Below are 15,625 nucleotides of genomic sequence, written 5' to 3'. Positions count from 1 at the left end.
ATTAAATAGGGAGCAGACTATCTATCTGTCTATCTTCCTATCTATCTATCTATCTATCTATCTATCTATCTATCTATCTATCTATCTATCTATCTATCTATCTATCTATCTATCTGTCTGTCTGTCTGTCTGTCTGTCTGTCTATCTATCTCTCTGCCTGTCTGTCTGTCTGTCTATCTATCTGTCTATCTGTCTGTCTGTCTGTCTATCTATCTATCTATCTGTCTATCTTCCTATCTATCGATCTATCTATCTATCTATCTATCTATCTATCTATCTATCTATCTATCGATCTATCGATCTGTCTATCTGTCTGTCTGTCTGTCTGTCTATCTATCTCTCTGCCTGTCTGTCTTTCTATCTATCTATCTATCTATCTATCTATCTATCTATCTATCTATCTATCTATCTATCTATCGATCTATCTATCTGTCTATCTGTCTGTCTGTCTGTCTATCTATCTCTCTGCCTGTCTGTCTTTCTATCTATCTATCTATCTATCTATCTATCTATCTATCTATCTATCTATCTATCTATCTATCTATCTATCTATCTGTCTATCTGTCTGTCTGTCTGTCTATCTATCTCTCTGCCTGTCTGTCTGTCTATCTATCTATCTATCTATCTATCTATCTATCTATCTGTCTGTCTGTCTGTCTGTCTGTCTGTCTGTCTATCTATCTATCTATCTATCTATCTATCTATCTATCTGTCTATCTTCCTATCTATCTATCTATCTATCTATCTATCTATCTATCTATCTATCTATCTATCTATCTATCTGTCTGTCTGTCTGTCTGTCTGTCTGTCTGTCTGTCTATCTATCTATCTGTCTGTCTGTCTATCTATCTATCTATCTGTCTATCTTCCTATCTATCTATCTATCTATCTATCTATCTATCTATCTATCTATCTATCTATCTGTCTGTCTGTCTGTCTGTCTGTCTGTCTGTCTATCTATCTATCTATCTATCTGTATATCTGTCTATCTTCCTATCTATCTATCTATCTATCTATCTATCTATCTATCTATCTATCTATCTATCTATCTATCTATCTATCTATCTGTCTATCTGTCTGTCTGTCTGTCTATCTATCTCTCTGCCTGTCTGTCTGTCTATCTATCTATCTCTCTGTCTGTCTGTCTCTCTCTCTATCTATCTATCTATCTATCTATCTGTCTGTCTGTCTGTCTGTCTGTCTGTCTCTCTATTTATCTATATGTCTATCTGTCTCTCTTTCTATCTATCTATCTGTCTGTCTGTCTCTCTTTCTATCTATCTATCTGTCTGTCTGTCTCTCTTTCTATCTATCTGTCTGTCTGTCTGTCTATCTATCTATCTATCTATCTATCTACACTACTGTAGATATTCTGCATTATATATATATAAATGATAAATGACAAATAATTTGATTATTTGTCTGAATAAAATTATCCACCATTAAAATGTAATACATCAGCTCTTTGTATCCACTCAAGTTCAAGTTCTATTGTAAGGAATTAGCTTTAATAAGTTAATTATGAATATTTCACTTATTGGAGTAATACTATTCTCATGACTTATTGAAAATAATATCACAAATATGTTGAGATATGGTTCGAGATTTGGAGAACAGATCTTTGAAAAATCAAGTGACAAGATTATCAAAATATACCACAGTCAAATTAACTTTGATTACAAACAAGACTTTATTGCTAATCTAACATAAAACTAAGACAAATAGCCAAACATAAACAGGTTGGTAAGTGAGTTGTACAGAAAGTGAATAGAAATAATCTGTACAGAGAAAATGTAACTTCGTGAGGTCCATCGACAATGCCTTGAGTACCATTCAATACTTTGAGTCTAACTCGATTTGCAATCGGATTCCTCAAATTATCTTAAAGATACAACAGCACTTTCAGCAAAGGTCTGGAGATGTACTTGCATTTGGTCCTTTGGATATGTCAGTAGGAAATCACCAATGTTTTGGACCTCTGTTAAGATCATGGACAGATTGTTGTTGGGATGATGAGGCGGGCTTGGAAGCGAGGCCTCCCGCTAAGGAGACTCGTGAATCTCCATCACGTGTGTGAGTTGTAGCGCAGAGAAGAGAACTCTCATCAGAACTTTGCGTTCCGAACTTCCTGAACTCTACATTGTGTGAAGACAAAGGGGCATCAGAGCGAACACTAAGAGCCAAGAGAGCGGAGGATGAAGAGTGCTGAAGAGGAAGAGGAGAAGAGAGTTACTGTTGAGATTGACTGCACCCCTAAGGTGTCTTGAGTCAATCAGAAGTGTCTTTTACTGGGTCACATGGTCATTTCTGTCCTTCCTTTTGAAGGGGATTAATGATTAGTTGTCCCGTTTCCTGCTCGAAAAAGTATGTTTTAATCATTAATTTTATATAATGAAATTGGTAGCAGTGAGAGCAGCCCATGGCTAGGGTGACTGGCATCTCTGATGATTCTCCGAGCTTTTTTCAGGTCCTGGAGGGAGTGAAACTCACCTCCGATGATGTTTCTGGCAGTTCGCACTACCCTTTGCAGGGCTTTGTGGTTGAGGCTGGTGCTGTTGCCGTACCAGGTAGTGATGCAGCCAGTCAGGATGCTCTCTACAATGCTGGTGTAGAACTGTGTGAGGATGCGGTGGTTCATTCCAAACTTCCTCAGCCGTCTCAGGAAGAAGAGGCATTGGTGAGCCTTCTTCACAACAGCCTCAGTGTGGACGGACCATGTGAGTTCCTCAGTGATGTGGACACTGAGGAACTTGAAGCTGCTGACTCTCTCCACTGGTGCTCCATTGATGGTGATTGGGCTGTGTTCTCTGTCTTTTCTCCTGTAGTCCACCACAAGATCCTTGGTCATGGAATGTGTGTGCCAGTTGTGGGAGTTTTCTAAGAGTGTGTTCAGACAGATCTGCCCTTTGTTCATTGACCATTCTATTGGCCAGATGCAAGTTTCAGCTACGCTCCTTGCCACCAGCAGAGCAGAGTCTTGAATTTATGACTTGCTGGCCTCTGAGTGTGGAAATGTATGATGCTTCTACCCATAAGATCCTACAACATACATAAATCTACACAATCTACTGTGTTATTTCCTCAAACAAAGTGTGTCCTCAAAATCAATCAAATGTACAAGCAATCGGAGGGCATTTTTCACTATTACTGTAGGTTAAAACGTTGAATGTTTCCCTATCATTTCAGAAGATAGTTCTAAATATATGTCTCTCTCTTTTCTCTCCACAGCTCAGAAGATTATTATGAATACAGTCACGGTATCAGTGGAGAATCATATGATTCTTATGGTAAGCAGTGTTTCCCTCTTCAGTCAGTAAAGCAGGGGTACTCAATTGGCAGACTCTGGTCCAGATCCGGATCGAAGGACAATTAAATCCCGACCGAGCTCTAAAGCTTTGTGCTAGTTATCTGACACAAGTGATTATGTAAACATACGTGTATTCGCCCGTGAAGCGGGAATAAATCCGTGTGCGTTGCCTCTCTCCCCGCTAAAGACAAGAGGTGCCGCATAAAGCATAATTTTCTGTATGTACATGTTGCAGGTGCGTTTATTTTACCAACAGTAGTGGAGAAACCACTATTTTAATATTCACTTCCAAGTGCCCTTGACTGATGAAGTCTTGATGAAATATTTGAATCTTTAGGTAGAAAGATCTCTCAGATCCCACTAGCTGTCTCTGGGCCCCCAATGTCCTCATCAGGATTTTCTTTTTCTTTTTTTACAAAGCACTATTGCTGTCAACATGGCAAGGTATAAAAACTATAAAAAAAAGATACATAATTTCCTAGCCATATAACTACTGACACCATGTAAGCTACATGCTATCCGGACCTTTGCTGGGAAGGAAATGTAGAGATCGGACCTCTTGGAACATCAATTGAGTACCCCTGCAGTAAAGTCTATTATAATCATATGAAATTACTCTAGTCGTTTATCAGCATGTCTTGCTTAAATAATACAAAAATATTATTTTTTGTTGTTGATTCTTGATTCACTGCTGATGTTATGAATACTGCTTGCATTGCAAACCTTTCAGTTGCAGTATCTATACAGGGAGATTGTATTAATATGAACACACATTTACAATGTATTGACGTAAGAAGCAGAAGAATCAAATTGCCATCGGACACATTTTCACTTGTGCAAGACAAGTTTTATGGCAGGCATATAAGGTCACACTTATGAACACTGTATGGAATAGCTTGAATATAGCAATGATATCTTAAAAAAATTGCAGCACTCTGAAATTGCTGATGTAGTTGTCAGCTCATTGTCCCTGAAAAAAAGATAAGGAGTGCCATTATATTTATTCACTAGCTAGAAAATGAATGTATGTATGTATTTACTGCATATAGACAAATGCATTTGCATTCATGGGGAATTGTGTAGATGTAAGCAGTTGCTCTGTGTTTATAGTTGCCTTATTTGTAAGAAATAGTGATGATGGAATCAGTTGCTGTTTATGTTTGCCATTAAGTTTTAAAATATTATTTCCATAGATATCAACTAGATTTTTCTATATTTCCTCAAATGTGATTGATGATTTCCCATGCAAAACATGCTGCCACTATGCTTGGGTGTTCTGAGTGGTTACTAGGGCATTGCTATGTAGTTGCTACGGTGTTCTGAGTAGTTTTTGTTGCTTTGCAATGCGTTTACTAGGGTGTTCTAAGTAGTTACTAGGGTGGTGCTATGTTACTAATGCATTGCTAGTTTTAAGTATGTTGCTATCTGTTTTCTAGGGTGTTCTGAGTGGTTACTAGGCCGTTGCTATGTAGTTGCTAAGGTGTTCTAATTAGTTTTACAGTTTTGCTATGCGTTTCCTAAGGTGTTCTGAGTGGTTACTAGGCCGTTGCTATGGTGTTCTAATTACTTTTAGAGTTTTGCTATCCGTTTTCTAAGGTGTTCTGAGTGGTTACTAGGCCGTTGCTATGTAGTTGCTAAGGTGTTCTAATTAGTTTTAGAGTTTTGCTCTCCGTTTTCTAGGGTGTTCTGAGTGGTTACTAGGCCGTTGCTATGTAGTTGCAAAGGTGTTCTAATTACTTTTAGAGTTTTGCTATCCATTTTCTAAGGTGTTCTGAGTGGTTACTAGGCCATTGCTATGTAGTTGCAAAGGTGTTCTAATTACTTTTAGAGTTTTGCTATCCGTTTTCTAGGGTGTTCTGAGTGGTTACTAGGCCATTGCTATGTAGTTGCTAAGGTTTTCTAATTAGTTTTTGAGTTTTGCTATCCGTTTTCTAGGGTGTTCTGAGTGGTTACTAGGCCGTTGCTATGTAGTTGCTAAGGTTTTCTAATTAGTTTTAGAGTTTTGCTATCTGTTTTCTAGGGTGTTCTGAGTGGTTACTAGGCCGTTGCTATGTAGTTGCTAAGGTGTTCTAATTAGTTTTAGAGTTTTGCTATCCGTTTTCTAAGGTGTTCTGAGTGGTTACTAGGCCGTTGCTATGTAGTTGCTAAGGTTTTCTAATTAGTGTTAGAGTTTTGCTATCCGTTTTCTAGGGTGTTCTGAGTGGTTACTAGGCCGTTGCTATGTAGTTGCTAAGGTGTTCTAATTAGTTTTAGAGTTTTGCTATCCGTTTTCTAAGGTGTTCTGAGTGGTTACTAGGCCGTTGCTATGTAGTTGCTAAGGTGTTCTAATTAGTGTTAGAGTTTTGCTATCTGTTTTCTAGGGTGTTCTGAGTGGTTACTAGGCCGTTGCTATGTAGTTGCTAAGGTGTTCTAATTAGTTTTAGAGTTTTGCTCTCCGTTTTCTAGGGTGTTCTGAGTGGTTACTAGGCCGTTGCTATGTAGTTGCTAAGGTGTTCTAATTACTTTTAGAGTTTTGCTATCCGTTTTCTAGGGTGTTCTGAGTGGTTACTAGGCCGTTGCTATGTAGTTGCTAAGGTGTTCTAATTACTTTTAGAGTTTTGCTATCCGTTTTCTAAGGTGTTCTGAGTGGTTACTAGGCCATTGCTATGTAGTTGCAAAGGTGTTCTAATTACTTTTAGAGTTTTGCTATCCGTTTTCTAAGGTGTTCTGAGTGGTTACTAGGCCATTGCTATGTAGTTGCAAAGGTGTTCTAATTACTTTTAGAGTTTTGCTATCCGTTTTCTAGGGTGTTCTGAGTGGTTACTAGGCCATTGCTATGTAGTTGCTAAGGTTTTCTAATTAGTTTTTGAGTTTTGCTATCCGTTTTCTAGGGTGTTCTGAGTGGTTACTAGGCCGTTGCTATGTAGTTGCTAAGGTTTTCTAATTAGTTTTAGAGTTTTGCTATCTGTTTTCTAGGGTGTTCTGAGTGGTTACTAGGCCGTTGCTATGTAGTAGCTAAGGTGTTCTAATTAGTTTTAGAGTTTTGCTATCCGTTTTCTAAGGTGTTCTGAGTGGTTACTAGGCCGTTGCTATGTAGTTGCTAAGGTTTTCTAATTAGTGTTAGAGTTTTGCTATCCGTTTTCTAGGGTGTTCTGAGTGGTTATTAGGCCGTTGCTATGTAGTTGCTAAGGTGTTCTAATTAGTTTTAGAGTTTTGCTATCCGTTTTCTAAGGTGTTCTGAGTGGTTACTAGGCCGTTGCTATGTAGTTGCTAAGGTGTTCTAATTAGTGTTAGAGTTTTGCTATCTGTTTTCTAGGGTGTTCTGAGTGGTTACTAGGCCGTTGCTATGTAGTTGCTAAGGTGTTCTAATTAGTTTTAGAGTTTTGCTCTCCGTTTTCTAGGGTGTTCTGAGTGGTTACTAGGCCGTTGCTATGTAGTTGCTAAGGTGTTCTAATTACTTTTAGAGTTTTGCTATCCGTTTTCTAGGGTGTTCTGAGTGGTTACTAGGCCGTTGCTATGTAGTTGCTAAGGTGTTCTAATTACTTTTAGAGTTTTGCTATCCGTTTTCTAAGGTGTTCTGAGTGGTTACTAGGCCATTGCTATGTAGTTGCAAAGGTGTTCTAATTACTTTTAGAGTTTTGCTATCCGTTTTCTAGGGTGTTCTGAGTGGTTACTAGGCCGATGCTATGTAGCTGCAAAGGTGTTCTAATTACTTTTAGAGTTTTGCTATCCGTTTTCTATGGTGTTCTGAGTGGTTACTAGGCCATTGCTATGTAGTTGCTAAGGTTTTCTAATTAGTTTTTGAGTTTTGCTATCCGTTTTCTAGGGTGTTCTGAGTGGTTACTAGGCCGTTGCTATGTAGTTGCTAAGGTTTTCTAATTAGTTTTAGAGTTTTGCTATCTGTTTTCTAGGGTGTTCTGAGTGGTTACTAGGCCGTTGCTATGTAGTTGCTAAGGTGTTCTAATTAGTTTTAGAGTTTTGCTATCCGTTTTCTAAGGTGTTCTGAGTGGTTACTAGGCCGTTGCTATGTAGTTGCTAAGGTTTTCTAATTAGTGTTAGAGTTTTGCTATCCGTTTTCTAGGGTGTTCTGAGTGGTTACTAGGCCGTTGCTATGTAGTTGCTAAGGTGTTCTAATTAGTTTTAGAGTTTTGCTATCCATTTTCTAGGGTGTTCTGAGTGGTTACTAGGCCGTTGCTATGTAGTTGCTAAGGTGTTCTAATTAGTTTTAGAGTTTTGCTATCCGTTTTCTAAGGTGTTCTGAGTGGTTACTAGGCCATTGCTATGTAGTTGCTAAGGTGTTCTAATTAGTTTTAGAGTTTTGCTATCTGTTTTCTAGGGTGTTCTGATTGGTTACTAGGCCATTGCTATGTAGTTCCTAAGGTTTTCTAATTAGTTTTAGAGTTTTGCTATCTGTTTTCTAGGGTGTTCTGATTGGTTACTAGGCCATTGCTATGTAGTTGCTAAGGTTTTCTAATTTGTTTTAGAGTTTTGCTATCTGTTTTCTAGGGTGTTCTGAGTGGTTACTAGGCCCTTGCTATATACTGTAGTTTCTAATATCGAGTTTACACTACACAATTTTAGGCACAATTTTCACTCGCCGACGGTTTTGTGGAGATCAACGACTAAAGCCCGAAATTATAGGCAAATCAGAGCTCGTTCCCGTGAGCGACGAACGCAATGTATGAAAAGATGCGATCTGAGAGAAGCGCCTATGCGTCACCGATGTCAGCGAGATTTCTAGCATTTTAAATATCTGGACCTGTCTGCGATTCCAAATCGTGCAATGTGAAATCTGTTTTGACTGAATACAACTGCAGCGTTGACCTACAGCCAATGAGAGAGCAAGAAATGGGGCAGGATCTTGTGTAATTCTCGTATCCCTTCTCGTACTATGGTGTACTACGTGTGAAATGTAATTTGGAGTCCAGGCAGAGTCATCGGAGATTCGTCAATAGTGACATTTTTTGTAATGTCCCCCTATTGCCGAATCCTCGTGTAATTTGAAAACGCTATGACTTCCATGACAAGACAGACAGTTGTGTAATATGAACAGTACCACAATGCGACGTCTGTGAAAGTCGTGTAGTTTGTAGGAGGCATAAGGTGTTCTGAGGTTTATTAGTGCGTTTGTATGCTTTTTCAAGGGTTTTCTGAGTGGCTACAAGGGTGTTGATATGTAGTTGCAGTGTGCAAAATTGCTTAAATGCAACTTAAAGGGATAGTACACAAAAATGATTGCATCATTTACTCACCCTCATGTCATTCCAAACCAATATGAAAGTCTTTATACCACGAAACAAGAATCAGCCTCAGTCACCATTCACTTTCATCGTAAGGAAAGAAACGGTTTAATAGACAGTAGATGAATTGTGACTGAGACTTCCAAACCATAACTTTCTCTCTAACATCTCCTTTTGTGTTCCCCAGAAAACAAAAATACATTTGGGTTTGGAACAAAATGAGCTTGAGCTTGAATTATCCCTTAAAATGTAACTTTAACTTCTAGTCTCACTTTGCAGCTAGTTTTAAAACCAAGCCATGTACACACACATAAGCAAACCATAGCACTCCAGTTAACACTTCTCCGGGTGGTACAAAATAGACAGCTTGACAGTACAAAGAACTCCCTATTATCCGCCTGACACACATCCTTGTTCTTCCTAAATGCAAGGAAAGCGCACTTGAACCCTTTTTCTTTGAGGCTAGCGTAGGCTAACCTGTGACTGACAGGTCTCTAATTAAAGAATATTGGCAGAATACAAGTTACTTTTGAAGAATGGCCTTTTTGCCTTTCTACCCCTAAGATGAGCTGAAGTCGAGCAGAATCACACAAAAGCCTCAGTCGATACCGTTTTCGTTCATCAACACGGATGGACGTGAATGAGCTCTTCAGTTACGCAAATAGCGACAGTAACCTTTTGGCTAAGGACACTTGAGTGAAACCTTTTCATGTGGCTATTTGATCCTCTAGTGCAGTTAAAGGTGTTTTGTTCTTTCTCAGGTGGAGGACAAAAGGAGGACGGTAAGGGAACGTCTTTCTGAAGGATCTTTAAATTGTCGGTGTTAGGAAGACCATTAGGCTCTGTTTAATTATCTGAGATGCCATGCACTTTGAATGGCAGATACTGAATGAGGTCATGACCCCCAGATTTGGAGCTGGCGTTTTTAAAAATGGCACTTTCTTTCGGATTGCTGCATTTTAGACAACACATAGTTTTGTCAAGATCAGCATCGCAGTTGAGATCAACCATGGGTGTCATTTAGTGGCCCAGAGCAGTATACAGTCAGGCGGCCCAGAATTCCTTGCTACAGCCCTGCATTCAGTATTGCCAAAGCATCAATTCACTCAGCAAAAGCTGACAAAAAAAAATAAATAAATAAAAACAGTGAGAACAATATAAGAAAAATAAGGTGCCAGTACTGTAATGGTAATAACAGCAATTACAACACTATAAAAAAATAATAAAACACTAAAAAAGACATTAATGGACATAAAGTATACTGCCTAATAGATAAGTCAATTATACTTTACTGTTTTGATAAAATACAAGGAAGGAAAAAGCTTGCATACTGTGTCTATAAAAAAAACTCTTAAAGTTGAACTCAGTGACTTTTTGCTCGTGTTGTCTTCGACTGAGAGTGACACCTAGTGGTGTGGATGCAGCATCATTCAATATTAATAGTTTTGAGTTGCAAATGCCATTGTAGAAATTCACTATTCACAATCAGCCATGATTCATTTAATCCAAAAGTGAAAGTGGTTACTGAGATTAAGTGAGTAGTATTCAGCTGGTTATGTGATTCTGAAATGAGGGCGCCCCTGCCCCATGTAAAATTAAACAGCTTTTATAAGGTTACTGATATGACTACAGTCATCATATCATGTGTGTGGCCATGATTTTATACATATCAAAATTACTATTAATTTCTTGAGGAGTAACTTTTTTTTCATTATTATGGTTAAAATGCCCCACCAAAAAATTAAAAGTCCAGGAAAGTGCTAAAACCAGTACAAGAGGTGTCAAAAACATTTTTCGATTTACATCATAATCGAAGAACACTAATGGCAATGTAAATCTAAAACGTTTGTCACCTCTTGCACCTATTTTTTGAGCCTACGCACCAAAATAATGTGGATAAAAATGTGTTTCAGTGTTTTTGGCATGGATGCCTCAGCCGTAGGTCTCTTGTAGAGTATTAAGTCAAAATTGTAAATGTATACAATAACATTATAATTATTAATGTAATTACCAATTCAACTGAAAATGTATATGTTTGGAATAGCATAGTACCACACTACACTTACTAGAAACAGTGAGATTAATATGGTAGTATCCTTTTCTGAACATAGCAATTGTGTCATGGTCTAAAGGACAATGGTCGCGTTCAGAATGGCATAGCTGGATATGGCAGAAGTAGTTAGAGTATATGGAAGCGCAGCGTAGTTCTAGCGAGAAGACTAGCAGCTGTACATCATCACATCATTAGCTGGGTAACTCCTAGCCAATCGCATGTAAGCCATTGCTTTATAAGTTTGCTCACAATTGCATTGCTGTTTCAGTGTGCTAACACGGCAACCTCCACCACCCCACCACCACCAGTTGAGCCCCGTCCCGCACGGGGGTAGGATCCTCGCCCCTGCCTCCTATCTCCGGCAGGATATGATGGTTCCGAGTACAACTCCCAGATGGGGCTTACGCCAAAGAGAGACATTACTTTTCTGTTTTACATTCATCAAATAAATGTCATCTTAAATCTCACTAAGTCTGCGAGTCTTCCCGATAGAAATGCTATTCCGAACTCCAACTACATTTCTCTTAAAGGCCAGTGAACTTCCTGACCTCTCCTTTTTGATCTTGTCTCTCTCTTCAGGTCAGGAGGAATGGAAAAACAACCGAAACAAGGCACCACCAGCAAGGAAAAGCAAAGGAGTGTACAGAGAGCAGCCGTATCCCCGGTTCTGATCTGCCACAGGCCTCCCTGTGCCCTCCCAAGTAATGGATTTTCTATGGACTCTATTTCCTTTTTCAAATAAAATCAAGCAAAACGACAAAAATATAAAGGCAGTTGAAGATGTTAAAATCAATTCATTGGAACTGATTGTTTTGTTGCTGGTAAGCTCTTGATACACGGACAACCCCCACATGTGGAATAATATGATTTTGTTCACTGGATTATGTAGTTTAAATCAAAGAACCAATCAGAAGTCAAATAGACCCACATATGTGAGAAGGAGGCGGGCACTATCGGCCAGGGGCGGAGGTGAAGTGTACGATGTTTAGATTTAGCCAGGTCAGTTTATGTAGATACTTTTTTTTTATTAGATTGTTGATCCGCTTCAGTGTGTTCCTTGTAAATTATACCTTAAATGAAAATGAACTAGTTAAAAGGAAAAACCTTGATGCACTTATTGTTGTTTTCCACTTTTTCTTTCATTGTTTCTTTTTTTGAACTGGAAAGTCATCCAGCATTAAAGGGCTTATAGGAGCATGTCGTAAAATCTATGTGCACTTTCAGTTTTGACGAGAAAAGCCTGCATAGTTATGTCTTATTTTTGTATTAAGCGTTTTAACCATTTAATGAGCTCTGTGGTAATAGGTGTTTTCGACGATTACGCCAAACTGACTCAAAATGCCCAATTCAATTTTCCAATTTGAGCTGATATCTGAAATGTTCTTTTAAGACAATCTTCAAGCACAGACTAGATGTCGCAAGTTACTTTGTGACGCTTTACTGTGCAATTGTGATGTATTAGAACACATTTAATCACAGGTATGTGCTGTAACTGTTGGCTTTCTTTAGACTGTCCATTAGTGTATGATGGGTTAAAATAAACAAAAAATAAAAAACTAAACCAAAGCAAAGCAATTTTGGCACTTTGTGTTTCCTTTTAAAACTTGTTGTAATGCTTTTTAATTGCACAGCAAAGTGTTGTGAGTCATTTCTAAACATGATATTGTTTATTCAATTGACAAATCTTGAACTACTACTGTTTTTTTAATTTTTATTGTTTAACTATTAAATATTAAATCTAATCAAATGTGTCCTGAGAGGTAATAGTTATGGAAATTATTGTGGTTCTGGTGGTGGCAGTTTAGTACATTTCTGTTAAGAACTATAATCTTTGTAAGCTTGTGGAAGCCCTTTAATTCTCGTCTCAGTTGATTATAAAATAAACCTTTTAAACGGAAATCACTGTGTTTGAGAGAACATTTTATCCTTGAGTACTTTCGGTAAAGCTTCATAATCTAAACTAACATCTGTGTAAATTATGATAAGAAAAGCCAAAAAATATAAAGTCCTTTAATACTGCATAAAAAGAGAAACCAAATAAATAAATACCAAATGAATTTCAACACTTTTTTTCTTGTGTATTTTCAAACTTAAACAGATGCATGTGTTTTGACAGGACTTAGCACTGTAGAATTACATTTCATTGCAATCGTCATAATTAAATTCACACTAATTTGTAACGTACCATACTCTTCGTCTTATCTTGAAATAAATTTGCAATTATTAACACACCTTATTATCTGATAATGTCATAATTATTTCCGAACGCACTGTGCCATCGTGATACACTGTTCTGTGGCAAAGCATATCAAAGCAGTTACGGAAGTTAAATATATAATACAACACACATAACTTCCATTCTATTATTAATAGAATTATTACGATTCTGCTCAACTATTGCACCAGTAACATGTTGCACATGGAAAGTAATTCAGTATACATTGTCTTTGTTTTCTAACATTCATACATTAAGATTCAGTAATGTAAATGGCTTTTTTGAAGCTGGTTCTTTTTGGGCATTGCTCGCCTTTTTCTGCTTGCTGTTTTTGCTCTTTCTTTCCCCCTCTGGTCACATGACCTTCTTGTAGTCCACTAAACAGCCCCGCCCCCACATGACCTCTAAATGACCCCAGCTGACCTCAGTGCTGATGAGGATGGCAGTAGCTGTATTTACAGGTAAACAACCCGTCACAATCTAATCTCATAACTATTTATCTAAACTAGCCTCTAAACTGGATTAAACTAAAACAACCCTGTTCATTTAACAAAACTATTGTTGGTTTCTTTGCTGAGGAACTTTAAATTAGAAGTAAAAAGATTGATAAATAGTTGTAATATTGCATTAATAAATCATTATTATCATTAATAATTTTTAAGAAGGAAACACAATTACATTTGTGTTATAGTTTTAAGTAAGTATATGTTTAATATTTTCATATTCTAAGCATTTTCTGATTGAAACGTTGCAGATTTATGGAATTACCAGTTTTTTTTTTAATGTATTTATTTATACATTTTTTACTTGTTTTGATACTTTAATTTATGATTTTTTTTTATTATTTTTTTTATCAATACACATTGAGTTTAATGTGTCACTCTTGTTTTTCAGATTATAAAAGGTGAGCCTGAAGCCATGAAGTCTCACTTATGTTCTTCTCTGTTTGTTTGGAGGTGAGCTTGAATATTATTAATTCTATATTTTTATAAATATATATATTTAAAAAAAATATTTTTTACATTTAAAATAATTATTATTTAAATTTTAAATTATTTATTATTAATAATAATCAAAATAGTCCATGTAAAATAGTTAATTAGTCTTCTTTTGTTATCATATATATAATAGTTAATTAGTCTTCTTTTGTTATCATATACAGTATATATATATATATTGAAACTCTATTCACAAGTTTTGTAAAATCAAGCGCAGAACTTGGAATCAAAAGCAAATAAAAATACAGGCGTAAGCAAACAACATTTTTTAAATATGAGCAAAATTGTCAGAGAGCACAAAAAACTATAATTTAACCAAGGATAACATGATGTTGTTTGCAATTCTGGTGACTTTTTGTGTTTTTTTTTGGGGGGTTGGGGGTCCTTCGCAGCATATTTTATACGTGTTAATATATTTTTTATTCATGCTTATTTTTTTTCTGCTCTAAATATTTTGATCTGCACTTATTATTTTGATCTACGCTTTTTATCTGTACTTATTATTTTTTTATTCATGATTTTTATTTTGATTCAAGCTTATTAATGTTGGATCCACGACCGCAGTACTTTTGTCGGGATTTTGATCCCATAATGTTCTCTCTTTAGAAAATAGATCTAGTGTAATCTGCTGCCAAACACTGGCTGTTTGATCCAAAACACTCTAGATATTCTCTAGTATTATTCTGAAATAACAAGACATTTAAACACAAATAAGGGGTTTCATGTGTAATGTACTGATGCCCGCTAACAGTGACATGGAAAGCCGTATATCCGTTTTATTAAGTCCATCTACTTTTAAATCCCTGCCTCAAGACAGAAGACACACTTTTCTCTAGTGACTGTCAAACTGGAGGTTTTATGGCAAGAGAGGATAAAAAGATGAGCTGTTTAGAGAGACACAAGTGAGACAGACAGTGAGCTCATAGCGTATGTCACGTTGATGGGAGGGACGAGACGGGAAAGTGTGGATCCAAACACAGACTATAATTGTATTAACGTAACTCAAAAGATGAAGACATAAAGATGAAAATAAAACACTTGAGAAAAAGGGAAAATCAAACGTAACAGCAGTTTGCTGGTTAAATTTTAGCCCCAAACATTGCTGCTGTAAGCCCCAGAGCTAAAAACGTTATATCTGCTTTTACCTTAGGCAGTTGTCTAAAAAATGAGCCATTCTTTATATGTCTGTCAGCTTGCTTGGCTGAATAATACATTGTTATTTCTTAGATGTCCAGAACAAAATATGCCATCCAGCAGGAAAAGCATGCTCAACAAATCTTCATAAAAATATGTTCCCTTTACAAAAGGCTTCACTACGATGTTGCGCTGCTAAGCGCTACGTGGAACAGCTTTCGCTGTGAGCCGAGCTGAATAATGTGTGGAACACGTCAATGAACATTGACCGCAATTTATAGCCTCGGCTGATGTAATCATTAGATGCACCTGAGGCCAGGCTATAAATGGATACGTCACCACGTGTCGTCAGAAACTCTTTTTTCAGAGCGATTCTGTTTCTGTGTGTTTCACAAACCCTGTCAAAACTTTCTTTCCTCTGTTAGGAGTTAGAATCAGTTAGACAGTGTGCAGTGAACTTTGTTCTTTGTTCTCTTTTCTCTTCTGTTTAGAAAATATTATATATATATATATATATATATATATATATATATATGTTCTAAAAAGAATGACTGAAAGTCGCAAACGGTGCGTGTTCCCCTCTTCTCGCTCTATAGCTGAAGACGACACACATCAGTTTTTGCTGTTTGTTTGGGAGCACGCTGCTCTCGTGTGGCAGCAGGGTGGGTGCGAGCACTGCGATTTGCTTTAACAGGCAGA

The 15,625-nt window shown here is 37.1% G+C and overlaps 1 protein-coding gene across 1 annotated transcript in view; it reads left to right on the top strand.

Annotated features, from left to right (window-relative positions):
- LOC127650931 (KH domain-containing, RNA-binding, signal transduction-associated protein 3-like) overlaps positions 1–12,420 on the top strand; it is a 167,582-nt gene extending 155,162 nt beyond the window's left edge. Inside the window, exons 8-9 of the mRNA XM_052136588.1 lie at positions 3,229–3,287; positions 11,159–12,420. Coding sequence (XP_051992548.1) covers positions 3,229–3,287; positions 11,159–11,250 — 151 coding nt within the window. The 3' untranslated portion in view covers positions 11,251–12,420. The remainder of the gene's footprint in view (positions 1–3,228; positions 3,288–11,158) is intronic.
- The last annotated feature ends 3,205 nt before the right edge of the window (positions 12,421–15,625 follow it).

The sequence above is a fragment of the Xyrauchen texanus genome, chromosome 10 (assembly GCF_025860055.1).
Source record: "Xyrauchen texanus isolate HMW12.3.18 chromosome 10, RBS_HiC_50CHRs, whole genome shotgun sequence".
Taxonomy (NCBI): Eukaryota; Metazoa; Chordata; class Actinopteri; order Cypriniformes; family Catostomidae; genus Xyrauchen; species Xyrauchen texanus.
Note: the sequence above shows the minus strand (reverse complement) of the source record. Positions and strands in the feature narration are given on the sequence as shown.